Here is a 26,846-nt window from a genome sequence, read left to right as displayed (position 1 = left end):
AGCCAGGCATCAGAGATCAGTTAGTACAGATTGTGACATATTGTCATGCCAACCAGCCAGCCATCTGAGATTAGTTAGTACAGATTGTGACATATTGTCATGCCAACCAGCCAGCCATCTGAGATCAGTTAGTACAGATTGTGACATATTGTCATGCCAACCAACCAGCCAGCCAGCCATCTGAGATCAGTTAGTACAGATTGTGACATATTGTCATGCCAACCAGCCAGGCATCAGAGATCAGTTAGTACAGATTGTGACATATTGTCATGCCAACCAGCCAGCCATCTGAGATCAGTTAGTACAGATTGTGACATATTGTCATGCCAACCAGCCAGCCAGCCAGCCAGCCATCTGAGATCAGTTAGTACAGATTGTGACATATTGTCATGCCAACCAGCCAGCCATCAGAGATCAGTTAGCACAGATTGTGACATATTGTCATGCCAACCAGCCAGCCATCTGAGATCAGTTAGTACAGATTGTGACATATTGTCATGCCAACCAGCCATCAGAGATCAGTTAGCACAGATTGTAACATATTGTCATGCCAACCAGCCAGCCATCTGAGATCAGTCAGTACAGATTGTGACATGTTGTCATGCCAACCAGCCAGCCAGCCATCTGAGATCAGTTAGTACAGATTGTGACATATTGTCATGCCAACCAACCAGCCAGCCAGCCAGCCATCTGAGATCAGTTAGTACAGATTGTGACATATTGTCATGCCAACCAGCCAGGCATCAGAGATCAGTTAGTACAGATTGTGACATATTGTCATGCCAACCAGCCAGCCATCAGAGATCAGTTAGCACAGATTGTGACATATTGTCATGCCAACCAGCCAGCCATCTGAGATCAGTTAGTACAGATTGTGACATATTGTCATGCCAACCAGCCAGTCATCAGAGATCAGTTAGCACAAATTGTGACATACATGTATTGTCATGCCAACCAGCCAGCCATCTGAGATTAGTCAGTACAGATTGTGACATGTTGTCATGCCAACCAACCAGCCAGCCATCTGAGACCAGTTAGTACAGATTGTGACATATTATCATGCCAACCAGCCAGCCATCTGAGATCAGTTAGTACAGATTGTGACATATTGTCATGCCAACCAGCCAGCCATCAGAGATCAGTTAGCACAGATTGTGACATATTGTCATGCCAACCAGCCAGCCATCTGAGATCAGTTAGTACAGATTGTGACATATTGTCATGCCAACCAGCCAGCCATCAGAGATCAGTTAGCACAAATTGTGACATACATGTATTGTCATGCCAACCAGCCAGCCATCTGAGATCAGTCAGTACAGATTGTGACATGTTGTCATGTCAACCAACATAGTCAGTCAAGCTGCCAGTTGCACTGTTATTGAAGGATACATTATTGATACTCTTTGACATAGATAGGAGTGAATAAAAGATTCACATAAACTGTAATGTGTGTATCATGGCAAGATTGTCATGATGTTTTAGATAAACCAATTAACACATATAATCAGTGTAATCTGTTAGATGTATTGAATCCTTTTTACCATTCATTAGAGAGATTTACATGTCTACTCATTTCTACCTCTGTCCAATGCTCTGATCCTGCTTGTTACTTGTCTGTTCATTTCTTAAAACTTGGTTAATTTGAGTTGTGTTTCTGATCTCTGCTTGCCAGAACACTACAGTTTTTGTGTCTTTGCTGAGTTTTCTCACACTTCGTTCATTGACAATACATTGTCAGGTGCCATGGCATGTCTATCAGTTCATTTATTTGTCACTTCCTTTCAATTACACTTAATGTTCTGAAAGGAGGTTGAGGGACATTTATTTATTCATTATTCCCTCCATGTATCTACTTAGATAGATACAGTCAGGATGTGTTTAGGCATGTCTGAATTCTTGGTGTACTTCTGTAGTGAATTGCAATGTTATTGTGCAAGCCATAGACTTAGTTCTGCCATTGTATGGAGCAACTTTTGGTCCAAATACTGCAGTATATTTTTGGTGTACATGGTATACATTTTTAGTTCTCCTCCTGTTTTGGATTCTGTAGCCACTTTAATAAGTTACAGTAAAACAACGAGTGGACATGTAGCTTTAAGCAAAACTGAAGAAATTATCCTTCAACTGACAGATTTGATTGTTTCCTTGACCTGATATACTTACAAGTCATTATGAAATGAAGATTAAAAACATACATGTAGCAATATTGCTATTTGATTGCAGGTCAATAACTTTACCTATCTTGTTTTTATAGTGCTTTCACAAAAATCAACATTTGATTGAACCATAGACCCTCCTCTACTGGAGGGTCTATGATTGAACATGGCTTTTCCATTGCTCTGTTGTACTAACAAAAATGATCATTTTTATTAATTCCCATGGTATGCTCTTTTTTGAATGCTTATTTTTTCCATTTTATATGTTAATGTATTTTCTCTGCAAATCAGTGCAGTTACTCAGTTTTATGCATCTTTGTTGGGGACTAATTTTCATCTTTTGTCCCTTGTGTGCATAAGCACAAATGGGAGGTAAAGTCATACTGATGTCTGTCTGTCTGTCTTTGTCAAATCTTGTTCCACTGATATCTCAAGAGCTACTGGCTGGATTTAAATAATCTCTGGTAGTTCTGTACTACATCATAAGCAACAGGCCAGTTACAAATCTGTGCCTTTTATTTAGGTAATTAGTTTTAGCATATTCATTATGTATCTGTTTGCACAAATGCATGAAACTTGGTAAATGAATGCTGTTTACATCTCAGTTTGTTTCACTTTAACAGTTTGCTTAAAAAGGATTGAAACTAAATTACATGTATACTGTTAGTTTAGATAAATAAATAGTTTATATCTGTCTGTCATGCAATTTAACTACCTAATTTGCATAATAATTACATATAACTGTTTTCGCCTTGTTTGTTCTGTTCACACAATGCATTAATCAAGATGTTTGGAAGGTTATTAATAATATTTTTAAATTAATCAGCTCAATTAATTTGCATATTTAGCACACAGGAGTACTTTCAGTTCATGTCTGGTAAAATGCTGGCCATTCGCACCCAGTGTGCTTGTTTAGCACTTGTTCTAGACAACATGCTTTAGTTTGACTAAATTTGACTTTTTGACCCTGTCTATCAGAGTTCAACTAAAAATCTTCATGCACTTCACGATCACCTTGATCTACACTGCTGGTCGGTTTATGACTTGCATTCTTGCCAATTATTTGTAATGACCTACATTGCTATATACATGTATTAACTCATAGTAAGCATGGCGGCTATTAAATCTAACATTTGTATACAACTCATCACAAGTACAATTTATATACAAAATATTTTTTATTGACACGAATAAAAAGAAAACTCAATCGCAATAAATCCTGTAAATACCCATTTATCATAAATTATATGAAAACCAACATTTCATTATATTATTCTTTTTTGGAATACACTGGTAGAAATGTCTATAAATATCACTGTTAAATCAATCTGAAATCATTCTACTTTGGTTTCCTCCACAAATATATTAGAAATCCATCATACCATGGGAGAAGTATGTAGCCCTTGTTATGTTAACTAAGGTCAACTTAATAGATACTTGAAATTTTACCTTTAACCTTGTTTATAAATATATCACTCGAGTGCAAAGTTCTTTCTGCCTGGCATTGCATTGTTTGAAATACACCCATGTACGAACACCATAATGTGTGAACAAATCTCTCTTGTGAAATTTAACTCTGAAATTACCACAGTTTGATGTATGGTTTGCTATCCCCCGAGTCAATGACGGCTTCAAGGCAAATAGAGTATGTGAATTCCAACATGTGTACTCAGTACGAGAAGTATACTACCACTCATAGGCAACACATTAAGGAAACATTTAACCCACAAGTAAGTGTTTATATAGACGCTATTAACACATTGCTAATAATCCATTGTTAACTTTTGCCACCATCACAATTATTTTAAACGAATATTTTTTTCATAATTGTTCTAAAATTGTGATCAAGATTTGTAGTCAATAGACAATTATCTTCATTTGGTCCAAAATTGTGAAAAGAATATAGAAAAAAACATAAAAACAGTATCAGTGTAACTGTGTAGTAATGATGAATATGATGAATACACACACGGTATCAATACCAATGTAACTGTGTAGTAATGATGAATATGATGAATACACACACGGTATCACTATTCAGTACCAATGTAACTGTGTAGTAATGACAAATATGATGAATACACACACGGTATCAGTACCAATGTAACTGTAGTAATGACAAATATGATGAATACACACACAGTATCACTATTCAGTACCAATGTAACTGTGTAGTAATGACAAATATGATGAATACACACACGGTATCAGTACCAATGTAACTGTGTAGTAATGACAAATATAATGAATACACACACGGTATCAGTACCAATGTAACTGTGTAGTAATGACAAATATGATGAATACACACACGGTATCAGTACCAGTGTAACTGTGTAGTAATGACAAATATGATGAATACACACACTGTATCAGTACCAATGTAACTGTGTAGTAATGACAAATATGATGAATACACACACGGTATCAGTACCAATGTAACTGTGTAGTAATGACAAATATGATGAATACACACACGGTATCAGTACCAATGTAACTGTGTAGTAATGACAAATATGATGAATACACACACGGTATCAGTACCAATGTAACTGTGTAGTAATGACAAATATGATGAATACACACACGGTATCAGTACCAATGTAACTGTGTAGTAATGACAAATATGATGAATACACACACGGTGTCAGTACCAGTGTAACTGTGTAGTAATGACAAATATGATGAATACACACACCGTATCAGTACCAATGTACCTGTGTAGTAATGACAAATATGATGAATACACACACGGTATCAGTACCAGTGTAACTGTGTAGTAATGACAAATATGATGAATACACACACCGTATCAGTACCAATGTAACTGTGTAGTAATGACAAATATGATGAATACACACACGGTATCACTATTCAGTACCAATGTAACTGTGTAGTAATGACAAATATGATGAATACACACACCGTATCAGTACCAATGTAACTGTGTAGTAATGACAAATATGATGAATACACACACGGTATCACTATTCAGTACCAATGTAACTGTGTAGTAATGACAAATACGATGAATACACACACGGTATCAGTACCAGTGTTTAATATTGTAGTCCTGTGACTAGTCGTGTTTTTTTATGGTTTCACCTTGACCAGGTGCTGCATTTTTCAATAACCATGACCAAGAAAGTTGAGTTAGTGTCTGAAAGTTGTTTATTAACAGTCAATAGTTATTGTTCAGCAATATCTTTTTTTCCAAGTGATGAAATAAACTCAAATTGCTGTGTAATATTCATGAAACTAAGGTTACTATTGTAAAATCTGTATTAGAAGCTGTGGTTTCTATTAAAACATCTACACAAATGAGAAATTGTGACTTTTTCGTTATTAATTGTTCAAAAAGGGGCAATTTCTATTAGGGATGCAGCTTCTAATACAGATTTTACTCTATTGGAAGTAAATAGAAGTTTATATAGATTGTATTTACCGTACTCGACCGCGTTAGCGCCCAGGGGCCTCAACTCAGAAAATCACGATTTTGTAGGGGTGGGCGCTTACCAGAGCACCCCCCTCGAAAAAGAGTGCAAATGAAAATTTTGATTCATCAAGTGACAGATTACGTCTTTGAGGGAAAATCAAATTACTAAATTAGTTGCGTCGTTATTGATTTTCACAATGAAGAAACAGAAATGATCACAAAAAATATGCACATTTTATTACAATATTAATTACGTACCACCATAATTTACGGACTTAAAAACATTTGAGTCTGTTGGAACACAGTCAAAGTCAAAATTGTCATATTATCTCCACTGACGAAGGTGTTGGATCGTACACAAACTATCGATGAAAATCACTTTCTGCCATGATGCAATTGCAGATTTGACCTACAGCAGCATCCTTTGACCTAATGGGTCAAGTTGGTTATTAACTAATCAGAATGCAGTGTTGTACTGACGCAATTCTTCGGAAATTCCCGAAGACTTTCCGGTAACGCAATGCGGAAGTGAATAATCAATGTCGAATTACGATCTGTTGGAATTGATTTCAGCGAATAAACGACATGGTTTTTCCAAAAAAACTAGTAACTAGCCATTTTGAGAGGTAAACTGAATATGGCATGAAATATTTATCGCATTTTACTTGTATTAACAGATCATTGTCAAAGCGTAGTTTACGCACGGTTACCGTGTTCTACGCATAATTGACAATGTCGTCCTGTGTGCAATAAGCTGAACCTTGTTACATGCAATGTTACATTTATCTCCTAATGAGTAATCATAGAGGAAGTAAGAACACAAAACACATCACGTTTGCTGATCAGTTGCCATTCTTTTGTTCTACAAACCAGGAAGTTTGACTATGATTCATAATCAGAGTAAAATGACAATATTTTTGGATGCAGAGAGTTAAATAGTGTTAACTCAAACTGAAATTTTAAAATGCTTTTGTATCCTCAAGTACTTCCTTCTCATACTGCAATCACCTAGACATTCAAACTATTATTATGCTATTAGAGTGTTTACTTCCCCTTCAATGCCAGCTGACTTGTGGCATAATGGTTAACATGTCCATCCAGCATCAGAGAGATTGCAGGTTGAATTTCAGTATTTGCCTGCACACTCAATAATGAATAATAATGGTACACTCAACAAGTGCTTTGAAATTAGACAACAAATTTTGGATTAATATACATCTTTCTTCTTGAAGTTGTTTTATTTATTTATTCCCCCCCCCCCCCCCATTATTATTCTGTTTTTGTAGATTGGTTTATTTTTTATTACCAGTACTTCCTTATTAGTGTATTAATACTGTATTCTTTTACTATTATCTGTAACCCATTGCCACTCTCTCCGGGGAGTGAGTAAGTGTTAATGAATAAATAAATAAATATAAAGTACATGGTATATCCCTAACTTCCATTTGTTATTTGCCTTTACATGTAAGCATAGGATTACCATTCTTTGCCACAGAAATTGAATGCTTGAACTTTCAAGGAAGTAATGCTATGCTAACTATGTCTATTGTAAACAAAATACTTTGCCCTCAGTATATGCAAAATAGACATTCGTATGTCAAGTATCTGTCTTATTTAAATATTCACCGGTGTTTAAAAGCCCTGACGTACTATATTAGCTTGACAGTACTCAATTATTGACAATCATCTAAATCATATGATGTGCCTAAATCTAAATTTCTAAGTCTGTCTGTTGTTCAGAAGGAAATGAAATTGTTCACTGAAATTATATCATAATCCATGCCCATTGCAAGTGTTTTTATAGCAAGCTTATTATAGAGGGGTACCGGTATACAATGGAAAGATCATATCGTACTTCCTTGCTATTACTAACCTACAGATATACTTATCAGGACGATGACCTTTAGGAATAAAGGAAACATGCAAATCAAGTGGGTATGTCAACCTTCTGACTGGTTTGTTTGCATAACTCCCACACTGTGGATGAGGTGATATCATTACTAGACTGAATGATATCATCAATGAGCTTATCTTGTGATCATTAACTTGCAGTGAATGATAACTATCAGCTTCTGTTTAGTTACACTATAGAGGTACTGACTGTCTTTAAGGTAGCAGGATAGTTTTTTTGCATGAAAAATGTAAACACCTATAATCCGAATAAATTGTACAAGAAACCATACAATCTATATATGTTTGGAAAGCTCTTGACTTGTATTTTCCTATTATTAATATTTTGTGAACATTGTGTTTGTTTTAGCGTCACGTGATTCTGAAAATCAGCGGGGCTGATAATTTAACTAACGTGAATTAAATTTTAATTGTCATCTCTACAGTCATTCATGCGATCAAAAACTTTACACTGTTTTGAAGCAAAGGTCATGAAGTTTAAATCCGTATTTCTATTTTTTGCATTAAGTTTTTTTTTTCTTTCCGAAAATCACAAATTTCAAGCACGTTTTTTGGTGTTAAAGTTAGAGTATACCGGTGGTTTGCGCGAGGTTTGTGAAAAAACGCAATAGAATTTTGCAAATATGTAAATACGGATATGAAGCCAACATATCCAAGAGTAAGAAAAGCTAAACGGGGACATCGTAGCGCTATTCACTGAAACGCCATTTAAAATTAGGTCAACGGTAATTGGCAAAAACCGAACACCGAGAAATCGGCACTTTTATGATTTCAAACTTCAATCAACGTTAATTCCCGTTTTAGCAGCAAAATTTACATGGGCTAATTGTAAATGAAATGCTTTGAAAGTTGTTTTCGAGAAAAATCATGAACCGACATTTATATCTGTGAAAAACTTTGTTTTTTGGCCGTTTTCTTTCACGCTATGGAGTTTTGTGACGGTCTGTGCTGATAACGAACGGTGACGTCATTCATTAAAGCTTGGATTATGCAAAGTGGGCAGTTCTGTTTGCGAGTAACAAACAATACAGACACTACACTTGGCAGTTGAAGTGTTTGCAAATACAGTGTATTTATTTTTGGGCCGTTGTGTTTGTAAACTTATTAGTTCAAGCATGCCACGAGTTTCGGAGTCTCCTGGAGGCAGCTCGTACATACTGGCGATAGAGTGGACCCGTTACTGGTTGAGGTAACCCCGAGGTAACCCCTAATAGCTTGACAGTTTCACCAGAGCGCGCCGTCCCTTTCCAATCGCTCGCATTCCAATGGCAGCTTTTCTATTTATTTCGAAAACTGATCCCTTTTTTCAGGATGACGGGAAGCTAGGCTGGCTCAGTTTTGATCAAATACAATCAATCTCCTTGCGTGCAAAGAAATTCAAACTGACTGCCTAGACCGTGACGCCTGCGCTCCACTATTGAGATATTGCCTACTTTGCAAAATTGACAAATCTCTTTTTCTAGGGCGCCATTCAACAGTGACATGTCAACGAGTCGAATCTTGCCGTTTTCAAACGATCGGCCGTGACATTCACTCTCACTTTCTTCTTCTACGTCGGAAGGTAACAATATTTTCCTGCGAGATACAGACATCTCTCGAACGTTTTGAACAGGAGTATCACCCACTATATCGAAGTCTGATTCATCGGACTCTCAGTGTCACGGTAACAATTTCTTCGCCCACTTCATGACTGACACTGGTTTCGACAGGGAAATCCGTTCTGTACGAACCCAGCATCGTCTCTTTCAACATCTTTTTTGACAAGAGTGATCATTCTTTTGACGTTTTTCTTCTTTCTTCCTCGCTTTCTTTTTCTTGAAAATTTTCGCTGCTTACTATCTCGTCCATAATTAGTGAATGACAACTAAACTAAAGAATTACTGATAACCCTCTCCTTCTTTGCATATTTTGCACATTAAAGAAGGAAGCTGCCCTGTTTTTTAATTGGTGTGAATAGAATAATTGTAAAATGTGACCCAGTGATGTATGCCGGCATGTAGCATTTCCTGTGCTTTAAAATCAAATCCCGCAAAACAGAGTTTTACCGTCACTTGACAGTAACCTCGGGTCTTATACTTGTAGATGAATCTCTTCAACATTTAATTGTAACCGGAATCATTGTTATCATCTATAAAAACTACCTAGATTTTAGATGATCCTTTATTTTTTACCGAAGTCGTACGAAAAAGTCAACCCTTGCCTTGCGTGAAACACTGGCCCACTATCCGATGTCAAGACGTCGGCCCGGGGGGACGCTACTATTTCGTTGCCGTGCGTTTTGTTCGCATGAGCACATTAGATAAAACAACCAAGTATTTATCAGACAGATTTATTACATGTAACATAATTTACGAATTTAGAAAAACCTAAGCATGCAAGTATGCCTACTTGGTGAAAACTCCTCTGAAAAATGGATTATATAAACCAGGTCCAAGCATATTATTATCATTGATCAACCTTTACATGTAGTTTGTGGCCTGTTATCAGAATTTTCATGCAATGCATAGCCACCACAGATGGCCGTATTTTATTGTTTGCAACCATATTTTGTAAAAGGGAGCCCCCTTCCAATGTAACTGCATTACTTCTGGACTAAGAAACTAACCCTATGGTCAGACACCTTTCAATGACAAAGCCAAGAAAAAATATTACAGAAATTTATTGTTAGTTTTTATTCTGTTAACATATAATTACATTGAAGTGGTACATTCATGTACTTTTTTGTTTATTCAAAATTTGTTGTTTCAAAAGCGATTGTTTTGTCTTTGCTGTACTTCCTGTCTAGAAAGGCAGCAGTGCACATGTCTTATCAGCTGTGTGTAAACTACAAACAGATATCTTATCAGTTGTTTGTAAATAGCAAATAAAGAAAGTGGCCCAACTTAAAACTATTTACCCTCAGTTCAGTTATGTTTGTAAACCATGCATATTAATGAGATGCACTAGTTTGGTGTACACTGGATAAACAAAAACTTGGCCATTTGTTTGCACACAAGAAAAAAATCAGTTTACTTGTACAAGATATTTTTTTTTCAATAAAATAAAAACACCAATGTATGTAGCATGCCTTAGGGAGCTATTCGTGTGATTTTCAAAAAAAAATGTGAAAAATGCCCAAAAAACTATTCTGCTACCTTAAGCCCAAGTTAATCTTATCCTTTGTCTTCGCTCTGGTTAAGCCACTTATTGTTTTTGTTTAGAAGTCATTTTATCTACATGATGATAGCCGCTTATTTACACAAGAAAACGAGAGTAGAACTGAAAAAAATAAATTCCGTTTAAACATCGTCTATAAAATTGAATGCGCAAACCATAAATAAAAAAATTTTGCATGCGCAATGATCTTTATCGGGTCACAAAGGTCATTTCACACTTGTAGGTACTGGAAATTCTGCGTACGGACGCTTTCAAGATGTGTGATTACTTCTTTTCTGATATTTTTCATCGAAATAGTCGTCCAACTTAAAACATTGATTAAAACAATCCCGCAAATTTCCGCAGTGAAATTTAAAGATACATGATAAGTTTATAACAAGGTGTTTTGACCGGGCATTTTTCATCGGTGTGCAGAACTGTGCAGATGTTAAAAATCGCGCCTTTTGTTGCAATAGATTTGGGGTATTGCGTACACTCAGTGTACGTCTTTCGCTGCATTTTGTATTATTGTTATCTGTTTGGGCATGCGCAGTGTGTCGAGAATCTTCGTAAAGCTTCCGAATACAGCCGAAACACGTAAGCTGATTAACGGTGACACTTGACAGTGTGTTTGCCAAATAATTACAATGTGTACTGAGTAAATAAATCCAAAGCATCATGAAACCAGTGGAAACAATAGCGTCCGCACTCCTTCTATTTTCTACCTCCATGGTTACACCAACCAGTTAATCTAAACACAACTTGGCAGTAATGCTATTGTGTGTATTCCATGTTTGGTGTTTTTGATCTGAAAATGTTTTCAGGCTATAAAGATTCATAAATTTACTTCTGTGATTTATCAACACAAAGGGGTTTACAGTGGTCACCCACAAGTATTCTTCCCATGAGTGGAAGCATCTGTCAACAAATAAGCTGCTCTCTCATTGATTGATCCATGGAACTATAAACCCCAGGAAGAACAACCAATTCGTTTCCTTTGAACTATGATAGTTGCCGCGATGACGAATGTTTATTTTGACTGTTTATTTCGTCGCATTAAAAAATAAGCCGATTTACGCAAATGAATGTTTATCTCCGACTATCGGTCATTTTCAGAGTCAATCGGGCGACTTCAGGGATCATGTGATCGAGTTGTTTCGGTTATAGCATAAAAAAAAACAATGGCGCCAAGACAAAAACACTGATAAATGAGCGACATTCATTGGGAAAAAAAAAAACACATTGCCACTTCTGGCGATCGAAGGGAAACACGGAATAAGTCGGGATATCTCGACAACAAACAGCATACCAAACCCCATGTTTCGCAAACTTTCGCAACCTTATTTTTTCGAGGGTTGAAAAAAACTCGCTAAAACTCCGACCCGTTGCATGATTTCCGGTACACTGAAGGTCACCCTGCAGACCGACTTGTTTGCGCATGCGTAGTGAACGAAATATTTTACTGCGCAGATATGAAATATTTTTTTCAAGTTTTCCGTTTCCAGCAAAGCGGTTGAAACGGGCGTATCGGCGGCAACTAACATGGCGTATGACTAATGTTGTGGAAACAAAAGCGAAAGCACTGTAAGATAAACTAAGACAAAGGTTTTTTTAATCCTCTTAGTTTCGTTGTTCTTCCTGGGGTTTATAGTTCCATGATTGATCTAACTTTCATGAGTTAGGGTTTGGTTGACGCAATATTCTATCAAGTAGTTTTTAATTGACTCATTTTTTGTGTGCCACCCACCTGTTTTTTTTGGGCCAGATTCTATACAAAACCAAATTATATGCTGTGGTTATAAGTATATGTGGCTGCTTACTGTAACTACATTTGGGTTTATTGAGAAAACTAATCATACCTGACATTCACATGTAAATGTGTGTCTATACATAGCAAATGTGTGTCTATACATAGCAAATGTGTCTCTATACATAGCAAATGTGTCTCTATACATAGCAAATGTGTCTCTATACATAGCAAATGTGTCTCTATACATAGCAAATGTGTCTCTATACATAGCAAATGTGTCTCTATACATAGCAAATGCGTCTCTATACATAGCAAATGCGTCTCTATACATAGCAAATGCGTCTCTATACATATCAAATGTGTCTCTATACATAGCAAATGTGTCTCTATACATAGCAAATGCGTCTCTATACATAGCAAATGCGTCTCTATACATAGCAAATGCGTCTCTATGCATAGCAAATGCATCTCTATGCATAGCAAATGTGTCTCTATGCATAGCAAATGTGTCTCTATGCATAGCAAATGTGTCTCTATACATAGCAAATGCGTCTCTATACATAGCAAATGTGTCTCTATACATAGCAAATGTGTCTCTATACATAGCAAATGCGTCTCTATACATAGCAAATGCGTCTCTATACATAGCAAATGCGTCTCTATACATAGCAAATGCGTCTCTATACATAGCAAATGCGTCTCTATACATAGCAAATGTGTCTCTATACATAGCAAATGCGTCTCTATACATAGCAAATGCGTCTCTATATATAGCAAATGTGTCTCTATATATAGCAAATGTGTCTCTATACATAGCAAATGTGTCTCTATACATAGCAAATGCGTCTCTATACATAGCAAATGCGTCAGTATCGTAAGATGGTGATCGTAGCAGTATCTTGTGCAACTGTGAAAGTCATCATCAGGTTCTGCCATCATGTTATTTACCCAGAGAACAATTCTCATGAAAAAAACAACAGCATTGTCACATAAAAATGAAATGTTGTGATGTACATGGGTATATATACCGTACTCGACCGCGTTAGCGCCCACCCCCCACATTTGCGCAATTTTTGACTCCCATGTGCGAAGCACAAAATGGGAGTCTTTGCAGTTAGTGTGTCTGTATGTATGTATGTATGTATGTGTGTGTGTGTGTGTGTGTGTGTCCGACTGTTCCACTGCTATCTCAAGAACCATACATCGGTTTTTGATGAAACTTGGTGCATAGATGCTCTGGGCCAATGTGCAGATTTGATTAGGTTTTGGTAAAAATCCATGCTCGTTAATTACCTAATTTGCATGATAATTAGCTAATTTTTAGCTGTTCTATGACTGTTCCACTGATATCTAAAGAACCACTTATTGGATTTTGATGAAACTTGGTACATAGATGCTCTGAACATATGCGCAGATTTGATTAGTTTTTGGTAAAAATTCGTGCATATTAATTACCTAATTTGCATGATAATTAGCTATTTTTTAGTGGTTCCATGACTGTTCCACTGATATCTAAAGAACCACTCATTGGATTTTGATGAAACTTGGTACATAGATGCTCTGAACTAATGCTAGGTTTTGATTAGTTTTTGGTAATAATCCGTGGATACTAATTACCTAATTTGCATAATGATTAGTCAATTTTCGAACTTTCACACTGATATCTCAGGTACTAATCATCACATATCAATGAATGTTTATTCATGGATGCTGTAGGACAATAGACAGACCTGGATAATTGTGGGTTAAAATCTGTACATATTAATTACCCAATTTGCATAATTAACCAATTTTAAGCTTTCACACTGATATCTAAAGTACTAATTTCCTTTTTAATGAAACTTAGTACAAAGATGCTCTAGGACAATGTACAAACCTAATTAGTTTGGGGTAAAACTCTGTTCATATTATTTCCCTAATTAGCATAATATTTCATAATTTTTTGGTTCTAATCACATTAAACTTGGTACATAGAGTTTTTGTTACATTGCGCAGACCTCATTAGTTTTACAATCAAATCTGTTCATGTTAATTTTCTGATTTGCATAATTAGTTTTCAGCTAAGTATTTTCAAATTATATTTAATGTGTCTCCAATACTCTCAGCACATGGGAGTTCTTTCTAAGCTTTCTTTGATTATATTTGGGGTCACATTCGGCAAAGCGCCCACCCCTTCAAAATGCAACTAATTTAAAACTTGGTCTTGCGTAACGAATCTTGGTAATCGTTTTTATATGATACAGCGTGGATATCGATCGCTGTGAACAGGTTGTGAATGCGTAGAACACGGTAACCGTGCGTAAACTACACTTCGACAATGACCTGTTAATACAAGTAAAATGCAGTAAATATTTCATGCCATATTCAATCTACCTCTAAAAAATGGCTAGTTACTAGTTTTTTGGAAAAACCATGTCGTTTATTCGCTGAAATCAATTCCAACAGACCGTACTTCGACATCGATAATTCACTTCCGCATTGCGTTACCGGAAAGTTTGCGTCAGTACAACACAGCATTCTGATTGGCAAATAACCGACTTGACCCATTAGGTCAAAGGACGCTGCTTCAGGTCAAATGCAAATGCATCATGGCGGAAGTGGAGATAATATGACAATTTTGACTTCGACTGTGTTCCAACAGACTCAAATGTTTTTAGTTTCGTAAATTATGGTGGTACGTAATTAATATTGTAATAAAATGTGCATATTTTTTGTGATCATTTCTGTTTCTGTTTCTTCATTGTGAAAATTAATGACGACTCAACTAATTTCGTAATTTGATTTTCCCTCAAAGACGTAATCTGTCACTAGATGAATCAAATTTTTCATTTGCACTCTTTTTCGAGGGGGGGTGCTCGGGTAAGCAGCCACCCCTAAAAAATCATGATTTTCTGAGTTGAGGCCCCTGGGCGCTAACGCGGTCGAGTACGGTATATATATAGCACGTCAATCTGTTTTATAAAATTTGTAACAGATTTGTGACATCACCATCTATTTCAGATTAATAGAAAGTGTTTTGTGTGTTAATTTATCCAAACAGAATAGTAATGACATTGATTTCTGTGAATCACTCAAGGGTGTGGTAGTGAACTTTGTAATCCAAGATCAAAGTAAAAATTGATTTTATAATACAGATTGGAGGTCTGAATATCAAATTATAACTGATGACCCATACCTTAATAGATAATATCAGGTGAATCATCTGCAGCTTTGCATTAAACCAGTCTTGAGTGATGTATAGGGGCAAACAAGCCAATAGTGATTCTCTAAATTTAAAGATATTATCTGTCCCTGTTCAAACGAGGTCTGTTAAACTTTATGTTTATCTGTATCTCAGTTAGGCCTAGTCCAATCACATACAAACTTCACACATACATAGTGCATATTGTAATTCATATGTACATTCACTTGTTTTATGTTCCAATTCAAGATGATTGAATGGCGGTCATTTTTGTGCTAAAAATTCATCAAAATCAAACATTTTGCTAAAAATGAGTTTTAGTGTCAGGAGAGATTATTAAAAAAATAACAATAAGAGTTACATCCTATCAATAAATTTTGTTCATGAGTTGAAAAATCATGACTTGTTATTGATTGACATTAATTAGTTTTGCTGTCCACTGACACAGAGCTTATGGAATGATTGATTGTCTGTCATCCAGCATCAACTTTCCATGGATGAAACTTTTTGGAAACTGTCATATTGGCTTTATTTGTAACACTCATGTAAAGGTGTGCTCATGTGCTTTTAATACAGTATTTAAATTGCGTTTGTATGTGTGTGTCAGATTTGTACATTTCGTGATAGTCAAGCATCATGCTGTTCAGATCCCAGTAAAATTGTCACCGATACAATATTTTGTTATTCTCACTGGCTCACAAAAATTCAGAAAAGAGATTTAATTCATGATTGTATAATCAATGGAAATTATTTTCACACAATCTGTTGACCATATACTGAGTAGATGTAAAACTTACATTTGGTTGATCTCCCTTAGTGGGAACCGCGAACTATTTTCGCTGAAGGAATGTTTCAGTGAAAATAAAATCCAGTGAATATACCTTTTTTAGCTCCGCTGTCAACTTTGTCGAGCGGAGCTTATCATATGAGTGATTGTCCGTCGTCGTCTGTGTCAATGTTTTACTTTTTCGACTTCTTCTTGAAAACTACAAGCCTGAATGCTTTGATACTTGGTGTATATGTACCTTGGGTAGACCTCTCTCAGATTTGTTCATTTCATGATCATATCTTCAATTCTCTAATTTTGGTGAATATTTTTGTCATTTTTGGTAAAAAGTGATATTTTTGACTTCTTGTTAAAAACCGCAAGTCCAATTGCTTTGATACTATACATATTGTTCCTTTTCTAATGATATCTTCAGTTCTTTATTTGTGCAATGTTCATTACTAACAGCGGAGCTATCTCACCCGACAGGCTGCTTGTATTACAATATAGGTACTACATGTGGACCTCTTTCAGATTTGTTAATTTTGTAATGATATCTTCAATTATCTAATTTTGATGATTATTTTTGTCATTTTTGGTAAAAAGTGATATTTTCGACTTCTTGTTAAAAACCGCAAGTGCAATTGCTTTGAATACTATACATATTGTTTATTTTCTAATGATGTCTTCAGTTCTTTAATTAGTCCCCGTTCGGATGAAGTCCGAAAACGGGGACTTATAATTCGGTATCCGTCCGTCCGTGTGTGTGTCTGTGCGTCCGTGCGTCCGTCCGGAGTCATATCTCAGAATCCCTTGGACCGATTCCGTTCATTCTTTGCATGTGCCAAGTACTTTATGTGGGACATATGCACATGCAGTGGTTTAGCGATTTGATTCAAAATGGCCGACTGGCAGCCATCTTGTTTTTTGAAAATGTAATATTTTGGACATGCTTTGTCAGTTTTCATTCAAATTTAGTACATAGATTATACATGTTAGGATACATGTCCCCGACCGTCCGTGAGTTCCTGAGTCTGTCCGACCGTCTGTGTGTCTGTCTGTCCGTGCGTCAGTCTGTCCGTCATATTTTAGAATCCTGTGGACCGATTCCGTTCATTCTTTGCATGTGCCTAGTACCTTATGTGGGACATATGCACATGCAGTAGTTTAGCGATTTGATTCAAAATGGCCGACTGGCAGCCATCTTGTTTTTTGAAAATGTTGTATTTTGGACATGCTTTGTCAGTTGTCATTCAAACTTGGTACATAGATTATACATGTTAGGATACATGTCCATGACGATTTATTTCACAATTGGATCAAAGATGGTCGACTGGCAGGCATCTTGTTTTTGTTTTTTTATGCGGTATCTGGACGTGCTCTGTCAGTTTTCATTCAAATTTGGCACATACATGTACTTTATACATGTTAGGATGCATGTCCATGACAATTTGTTTCAAAATCTGGTCAAGGATGGCCGATTGACAGCCATCTGACTTTTTGGTCTTACTACTATATTTCCACAATTTATGTACCATTTTCATTCGTATTTGGCACCCCATACATATCAGTGTGTTTCATAATCAGATCAAAGATGGCCGAATAACGGCTGTTTTTATTTTGGCCATATTACTATGACACGAAACAGGTGTTTTGATGTAAATAAACAATCTGTTGTATACGCCACTTGGAACTCAAGTTTCAAGGACACACTCGCGACAACCCCTCCGCTTTAATATGACGAGCGCAAAGAGAACTTAACGGGGACTGTGTCATTTTCAATGACTTGTTGAAATGTGCATTGCTAACAGCGGAGCTATCTCAGCCGATAGGCTGCTTGTCTTATATTTTACATTCAACCCATCAAAAATCATCGAAATTAATTCCAACTATTAAAAATAAAATAATACACAGTATATGATTACAACATGTCATACATGGCATAATTTCCTTTTTCAAAAAATAAGTGATTTGTGGCAGTCATGTGTGATTTCCATCTGAAAGTACTTGTATACATGTACCACTGAAATAGGAAATGTTCTATGGTGTCTTAGACATAAACCAGTCGTAGTACCTTTCACAATGTGAGTGTTTGTTTGGAATCAGATGCATTCATATGGCTTTACTCTGGTGTAAATTGTAGGAAGTATTATGCCAAAGAGGATTTGAGGTGAAATTCATTCCACATGTATTTATGCTAATTTAAATACTGTTACTGAGGAATGTGCATGTAAGTGGAAATCCATGCTGTGAAAATTACTGATCCATAACCAGAAACATCACTGCCCCTGTAATCCTTGTAGTTAAAAGTCTTGCATGCTAAGTGTTATCTTTTCCTCTAAATTTGACGTTTGGACTGTTGCCTTGTAAAAATCTTAACTGACTTACACAACCGTGTAATATGACATCTGATGAAGGGATATGTAGCCTGTTTTCCCCCCATTGGTGAATTGATACAGTGTGTCCATTCACAGCTGGAGTCCTCGAAATGACCCACTGAGGTCACGCTACACAATCACATTTTTGCTTTGAATGAAGTAGCATTGTTCTATCCATGGACAAGTATAATGTAGTAATTGTATCACTAACAATGAGGTATTGATGATGTTTAGCCACTGTCCCATGAGGTGTGCTAGAGGACCATAGCACAGACCTTGTTCTATCATGCTGTGAGTGGCAGGAATATACAACATCATAATAAAATGTTACCAGTGGTGTTTACTGATTCACTCTAAATACTAACAAGTTTGGAGGATGTAGGCTTTTCACCTCGAGAAGTTATTCTGGAATTGCACAATACCTGTGTGGTAATTCTCAGGCATTCAGCTTCCAGCATGTTCAATTTTGACGCCTTAATATTGAGGAAATGGTATGGTAACGTATTTGTGTGATTACCTTTCTGAATCTAAGCTAGCAATGTTTGATTTTCAGAATGATGACTTCTTTTTAGCTCCGCTGTCGACTTTGTCGAGCGGAGCTTATCATATGAGTGATTGTCCGTTGTCGTCCGTGTCAATGTTTTACTTTTTCGACTTCTTCTTGAAAACTACAAGCCTGAATGCTTTGATACTTGGTGTATATGTACCTTGGGTAGACCTCTCTTAGGTTTGTTCATTTCATGTTGATATCTTCAATTCTCTAATTTTGGTGAATATTTTTGTCATTTTTGGTAAAAAGTGATATTTTCGACTTCTTGTTAAAAAGCGCAAGTGCAATTGCTTTGATATTACATATATAGATACTACATGTGAACCTCTCTCAGATTTGTTCATTTTGTAATGATATCTTTAATTCTCTAATTTTGGTGAATATTTTTGTCATTTTTGGTAAAAAGTGATATTTTCAACTTCTTGTTGAAAACCGCAAGTCCGATTGCTTTTATATTACATATATAAGTACTACATGTGGACCTCTTTCAGCTTTGTTAATTCCGTGATATCTTTAATTATCTAATTTTATTTTGATGATTATTTTTGTCATTTTTGGAGAAAAGTGATATTTTTGAATTCTTGTTGAAAACTGTAAGTCCGATTGCTTTAATACTATACATATCGTTCATTTTCTAATGATACTTTCTGTTCTTTAATTGTAATGTGCATTGCTAACAGCAGAGTTATCTCAGCCGAGAGGCTGCTTGTTTGTACTACTGACTTTATTTAGGTTACATCTATTCTTGTATTTATATTTATGTTCATAGTAGTTTAAGGTAGCGGGACTATTATTTGCATACTTGTTTTCATCTTCTAATTGTGACTAAATGACTATAAATAGACCCAGGAAAGTATATATTTTTAGAATCGCCAGACTTCAAGCTTTTCACAAGTGTATTTTGCATGCCCGTATCTGCATTCTACGACACGTTACTCAACCAAAGGTGAAAAATTACTTTTTCTGTAAAAAAAAATAATTACGCATTTATGCTGGCGATAAGAAGTATTTTTTTTTACTTTTCCTAGTTGTTCAATAGTCTGGTAAATTGAATGTGTCTGGTCAGTTTTTTTCAAGCAACGCGTTTAAAAAAATAGTGTGCTGAATTTCAGTTACTGTTTTAGTTGCATTGCCCCCAACTCAAACCACAACTCGTTGGTAAATAATCGATGAAATAGTTTGTCTGGACACAGTTCCTCTCACTGTCACCTTAAAGCTGTGAAAATTTGGTGTTAATCCTACGATAATAAGTATACGTTATTTTTTGTTAAAGACCTTGTATTTTGAAAAAACATAAACTCCTAGAAAACGTCCATGAAGTAACAGCAAAGATTTTCAAACTTGTTTATCACCACAATCAATTTGTTTTCCCATCAAGGTCTGTTTTAACATGAGTAGGGACATCCAAATGTGTAAGGCTATTGGAAACCAAAAAAATAAAGGAATGGAATAGCTATAATTGGATAAATTCGGCATATGAAAACACCAAAATCAATGATTTTTTTCAGTGGCTGTGTGACCTTGTGTCTGACACATTCATATGCAAATGACTAATCTGTGAAACAAACAGGGGCGGAGACAAACCACTCAAATGTTTGGAAACGCTAATTGTGTGTCTGATAGCTACTGATAACACATCCTAATATTGCTTTGTCTTGAGTTTATCTTTGAAACTTATAGGCACACAGATTAAACCTGTGTTGTTGATTTTGGAAAACACTACTGAGGCTGCCTTGCTTCAGAAAATCTACATTTTAACCAACTTACATGACATTCTATGTTATGTTGACTTCATCACATGAAAGTTTGTAGTGCATTTCATCAATTAATAAATAAATGTGAAAATCGTAATTTTCAACACAAATAATAGTCTCGCTACCTTAATTTAAAATTATTCTTTTATGATACAATGTATGTATGCATTGGAAAGATTATAGCGTGTTTTATCTGGAGTTGATATTGTGGATACATTGTTAATGAGGTAATTACAAAAAAAATACTTTGTATGTATTAGTAATGTGGAATTAAAATATTTATAATTAGCCTTTACTGCCTTGCCTATCAGGGAGATTGACAGTTTGATTCCTTCCTGCAAACAAAAACACAGACATTCATTCTACTTGCAAGTTGTTTGCTAGTTACATTGGTGTTTCTGTTAAAAAGAGATGCAAAGTACTACAGTATGATGGAACCTTCTCTGAGTCTTGAATTTGTTTTACGTGCTCATTTAGTGGATCAGTTGATATGTGCTCTATTTAGAAGCACAGCCCTGATACATTCATATATATCTGGTTTAGCCAATTACTAATTTAATAATAATAACTTCATAGGGATTTGATAGTAATATGAAATATCTCAAATTCAGTTAGCTAATAAATTGACATTTAAATTACCTTCTCTGAGTGATGACATGCTTTTTAATGGGCATTTCCTTAGAATAATTCATTCTTTGAAATTAGTTCTCACCATTTGTTTGCTGGAGTGACAAAATGTAATTCACCATTGACAGCTGGTGTAATCAGGGAAGGTATGTGCATACATACATGTGTATACATGTATAAGCCAAAAATACCAAGTTAGTTTTGTAAGCAATTTGGACAAGGCATTAACATACACACATTATGCTTTCTTAGAACTAATGTGGTGGTATTTACAGTCAAAACGTAATTGACTGATAATCAGTATTTCAATTGCATTGCTGTTTCTTTAGAGCTTTGTCACTGAACGTTCTGTGTTGCCCGAATGTGCACCACTGTACCATGTATTTCTATGGACTCTGTGTGATCTGCTGTGGAACGCCGTCAAAGAGCTTGTAAAACCGCTAAAGTCAAGAAAACAGCACTAGACATTAGATTTTATCAGTAATGGTGAAAATCTTTGAATGTTCATCTACTGCTGAGAATACAGTGAGATGCATTATGGGATTACCCTCATATTGATGACTCGTTAATAAAATGGCAATCACCTAAGGCTATGATTGGCATATTTTTTGTTGTTTTACATTTCATTGTAAAATCACATACTGCTAATACCATTGTAGTAGTAATTTTCCTTCTAAGGACGTTTGATTGATATTGCATTATCATGGGTTAATTGCAGGAACAAATCTTAAAAAGAGTTTGAAATGTCACTGGTATGATTGGTGAAATTATTGCTTAGTGACATCAACTGAAATAAATCTTATATTTTGTATTGATATGAATCCTAATATTGTAAAAATTTAAAAATAATGACTTTAAATGTAAGAGTCTGGTCTGGTCTGGTTTTGTGATTATACAATGGGAAGTTCTTTCTCATAATGCATTGCACAAAACAACATGCTCAGAAGTGCAAAATTTCAATTGTTTTATGTTCCCTTAATACATATAGAGTGTATATATACATGCCACTGATAATATGGGTAGTATGGCACACTGACTGAATGTATTTTATGTTTAATTACAGATGAAGAGGAAGTCTGACTTGGTGACTGATAGTAAAATTGGCTCTCCAGGAAAGAAATTATGTAGAACAGAAACACTTAACAAGTAAGTTTGTGTTATTTAAGATTTTTAGTCCCCGTTCGAACAAAGTCCGAAAACTGGGACTATTAATTTGGGTTCGCTCCGTCCGTACGTCCAGAGCTATATCTCGGACACACATTGACGGATTTCATTCAAACCTTACATGAAGACAATACATAACATATGCACGTCAAGTTACCCTATGATCGGAGAAAAATGGCCGACTGGCGACCATTTTGGATGTAAGATTTTCTAATTCTGATACCTAAATGTGTCCGCAGTAGTTTCTCGGAGATGACTGGACCGATTTGGATCAAAGTTAGTATGATGATCATACATATTGGGTTGTAGGTGCACATCATTTTTTGTGTGATTCAAACAAATATGGCTGACTGGCGGCCATCTTGTTTTTCATGGTACCCTTGCTACTTTATCTTGAATGCAATGAATGTTTCTGTTTAAATTTTGTACAGAGATAGTATACCAAGAGATATTCTGCACCAACATGATTTTTGTGATTCAATTTAATAGGGCTGGCTGATGCTCCATTTTCATGTAAAAGTGCTAAATCGTCATTTTTACATGTTCGGAGCTTTTTCTCAGAGATGACTGTGCTGATTTGGATCAAACTTGGTATGATGATCATACATATTTGGTTATAGGTGCACATCATATTTTGTGTGTGATTCAAACTAATATGGCTGACTGGTGGCCATTTCATGGTACCCATGCCTACTTTCCCATGAATGCAATGAACATTTCTGTTTAAATTTTGTACAAAGACAGTATACCAATACATAAACACGAATATTATTTTTGTAATTTGATTCAATATGACTGCCCAATGTTCAATTCTCGTGTAAAAGCACTAAATCATAATTTTTTACAAATCCACCTCCTATTAATGGTTTCAAATTGATATGTCAGATCACAAAATTTTGGACGGGGACTGTGTCATTAACAATGACTGTGTCATTAACAATGACTAGTTAAGATATCGCAAAGTATACATGAAGGGAGTACTGCGAAAGTATCGACTAAAACGTAATGGAGTTCAATGCTATACATACTTTGTGCTGTCTTCGTAATAACTTTATTATTATGCATCATGAAATTATTAACTTTTCCAAAAAAGTCTGCATCATCGCCAGCCAAGGTTTTCATTTATTAATAAGTCTCAACATTATACCTTGGCAGAATTCCTACCATGAAACTTTATTCAGTGTTGATGAAATCAAACACAGTGACCTGTGCTCTGGTGCATTTCCATGGTAAATAGAACACGAGTCATGTGTTGTGACGTGTTTCCATGGGAAACAAAATCTTTACGTTTGAATTTGAAATTGAGGATGCTGATTGAGATCTAGCTCCTTGGCATGAACAATCAAATCATTCAGTTTAACTTAGGTCAAATACAGCTTTTTCCAACACTATAACACATAGGTTCGTACGGATGGTCATGGATAGTTGGCTCCAGTGACAGTGACATGTCAACCATCTTACTGTGTAATCATGTAGTATTTGGAATTGGTGTATTCTAATGGGGTAGAATGTGGATACCCTGTGAAGTACCGCTAAATTACGGGATGCTGTAACTTACGAAAATACAGTGACAAATGTTTAATAAGATGTGTACATACATACATGTAGTACTTAAGATGGTATTTATGGTGGTTTCAATATATACCCAAAATCTTGGTTGAAAAATAAATCAAATTCTTATACTATAGATGGATGTATTGATAGTTTAGTATCGTACATACTATATTTGTACTTTCAGTAACACATGCACACATGCTAGAATCCTTTCTGAAGAGTCCATAAAAAACAACAAAAAACACTGACACATTGCAGATATTTTGTTATTGTCTTTAACAAATTGATTGAAAATAAAATATTACACACCCTCAGATTATTTTAAGTATTATAATGATATAATCTTGCGTTCAGGTAAGTGCACAGATTCATTTTCAGTTTGTGGTTGTCGTGGAAATTGAAAACTATGCATTAATGTTACTAAAATGCTGCTAACGACAGTTGGAAAATAACCATAGTGATTATCATTAATTAGTCCCCGTTCGGACGCAGTCCGAAAACGGGGACTTATGTTTTGCCCTGTGTGCGTCCGTCCGTCCGTGCGTCCGTGCTTCCGTGCGTCCGTGATCACCTGTATCTCGAACATGCATGGACCGATTGAGTTCAAACTTCACTCATACATCACACATTATATGGGACATATGCACATGCATTTTTTTCATGATCCGATTAACGATAGCCGAATAGCGGCCATTTTAAGGCCGAAAATGCATCAAAATCGCACATTTTCACCATTCCGGACCCGGATCTCAGTTATGCATGGACGGATTTTGTTCAAATTTGGTACATACATTAAACATAATAGGACCTTGATGCACGTCATTTTTTTTTTTGGATCGGGTTCGAAATGGCCGACTGGCGGCCATTTTGTTTTAAAGAATTCAGTTCTGGATCCGTATCTGAGACATGCTTGGATTGATCGAGTTCAAACTTCACACACACAAGGTACATCATGTCACAAATATGTATGTGCATTTGTTTCATGATCTCATTAACGATAGCCAAATGGCGGCCGCTTTAAGGCCGAAAATGCATTGAAATCGCACATTTTCACCATTCCGGACCCGGATCTCAGTTATGCATGGACAGATTTCATTCAAATTTGGTACATACATTAAACATAATAGGACCTTGATGCACATCATTTTTTTTTTCGGATCAAGTTCGAAATAGCCGACTGGCGGCCATTTTGTTTTAAAGAATTCAGTTCTGGATCCGTATCCGAGACATGTCTGGATTGATCAAGTTCAAACTTCACACACACAAGGTACATCATGTCACAAATATGTATGTGTATTTGTTTCATGATCTCATTAACGATAGCCAAATGGCGGCCGCTTTAAGGCCGAAACTGCATTGAAATCGCACATTTTCACCATTCCGGACCCGGATCTCAGTTATGCATGGACGGATTTCATTCAAACTTGGTACATACATTAAACATAATAGGACCTTGATGCACGTCATTTTTTTTTCCGGATCAAGTTCGAAATAGCCGACTGGCGGCCATTTTGTTTTAAAGAATTCAGTTCTGGATCCGTATCCGAGACATGCTTGGATTGATCGAGTTCAAACTTCACACACACAAGGTACATCATGTCACAAATATGTATGTGCATTTGTATCATGATCTCATTAACGATAGCCAAATGGCGGCCGCTTTAAGGCCGAAAATGCATTGAAATCGCACATTTTCACCATTCCGGACCCGTATCTCAGTTATGCATGGATGGATTTTGTTCAAATTTGGTACATACATTAAACATAATAGGACCTTGATGCACGTCTTTTTTTTTTTTTCGGATCAAGTTCGAAATGGCCGACTGGCGGCCATTTTGTTAAAGAATTCAGTTCTGGATCCGTATCCAAGACATGTCTGGATTGATCAAGTTCAAACTTCACACACACATGGTACATCATGTCACAAATAGATATGTGCCTTTGTTTCATGATCTGCTTAACAATAGCGAAATGATGGCCATTTTAAGGCCGAAAATGCATCAAAATCACGTATTTTCACAATTCCAGAACCGGATCTCAGTCATGCATGGATGGATTTTGTTCAGATTTAGCACAATGTGTTGTACATATGCAGGTGCATTTCGGTCATGATCTGCTTTGAATGTATATGTCACTCAAATATGAACGGAACGGGGACGTGTCATTGACAATGACTTGTTTTTTCACCACCAGACTTTCTCGCCCAAACCTTGTTTTTTGTATTCTTCATTATTACTGGAAATGAACCATAATTTTGTAGCAAACAGACAGAATTTGAGTCAGTTTTCAGTTTTTACTCAAAAACTTTGGCTATTTTTGTCTCAATCTTCTGAAGGAAAGTGCAGACTATAATCGGAACTATTTTGTGAATTTGTGATGAAAAGAGGGAACTGGTTGTGAACAGGTTAATAGAGTGGAACAGTAATATCAAAATTTGAAAACTGTTATAATTTACATATCAAGGCATAATGGTATTAGAGTATA

At 35.9% G+C, this 26,846-nt stretch overlaps 1 protein-coding gene across 2 annotated transcripts in view; it reads left to right on the top strand.

Moving 5' to 3' along the window:
- LOC100373368 (F-box/WD repeat-containing protein 7) overlaps nucleotides 1-26,846 on the top strand; it is a 126,014-nt gene that overhangs the window by 53,110 nt on the left and 46,058 nt on the right. For both annotated transcript variants that reach the window (XM_002736325.4, XM_085498137.1), the window contains exon 4: nucleotides 22,708-22,790. In XM_002736325.4, coding sequence (XP_002736371.1) covers nucleotides 22,708-22,790 — 83 coding nt within the window. The remainder of the gene's footprint in view (nucleotides 1-22,707; nucleotides 22,791-26,846) is intronic.

The sequence above is a fragment of the Saccoglossus kowalevskii genome, chromosome 4 (assembly GCF_978046115.1).
Source record: "Saccoglossus kowalevskii chromosome 4, keSacKowa6.1, whole genome shotgun sequence".
In the NCBI taxonomy this organism is placed as follows: domain Eukaryota; kingdom Metazoa; phylum Hemichordata; class Enteropneusta; family Harrimaniidae; genus Saccoglossus; species Saccoglossus kowalevskii.
Note: the sequence above shows the minus strand (reverse complement) of the source record. Positions and strands in the feature narration are given on the sequence as shown.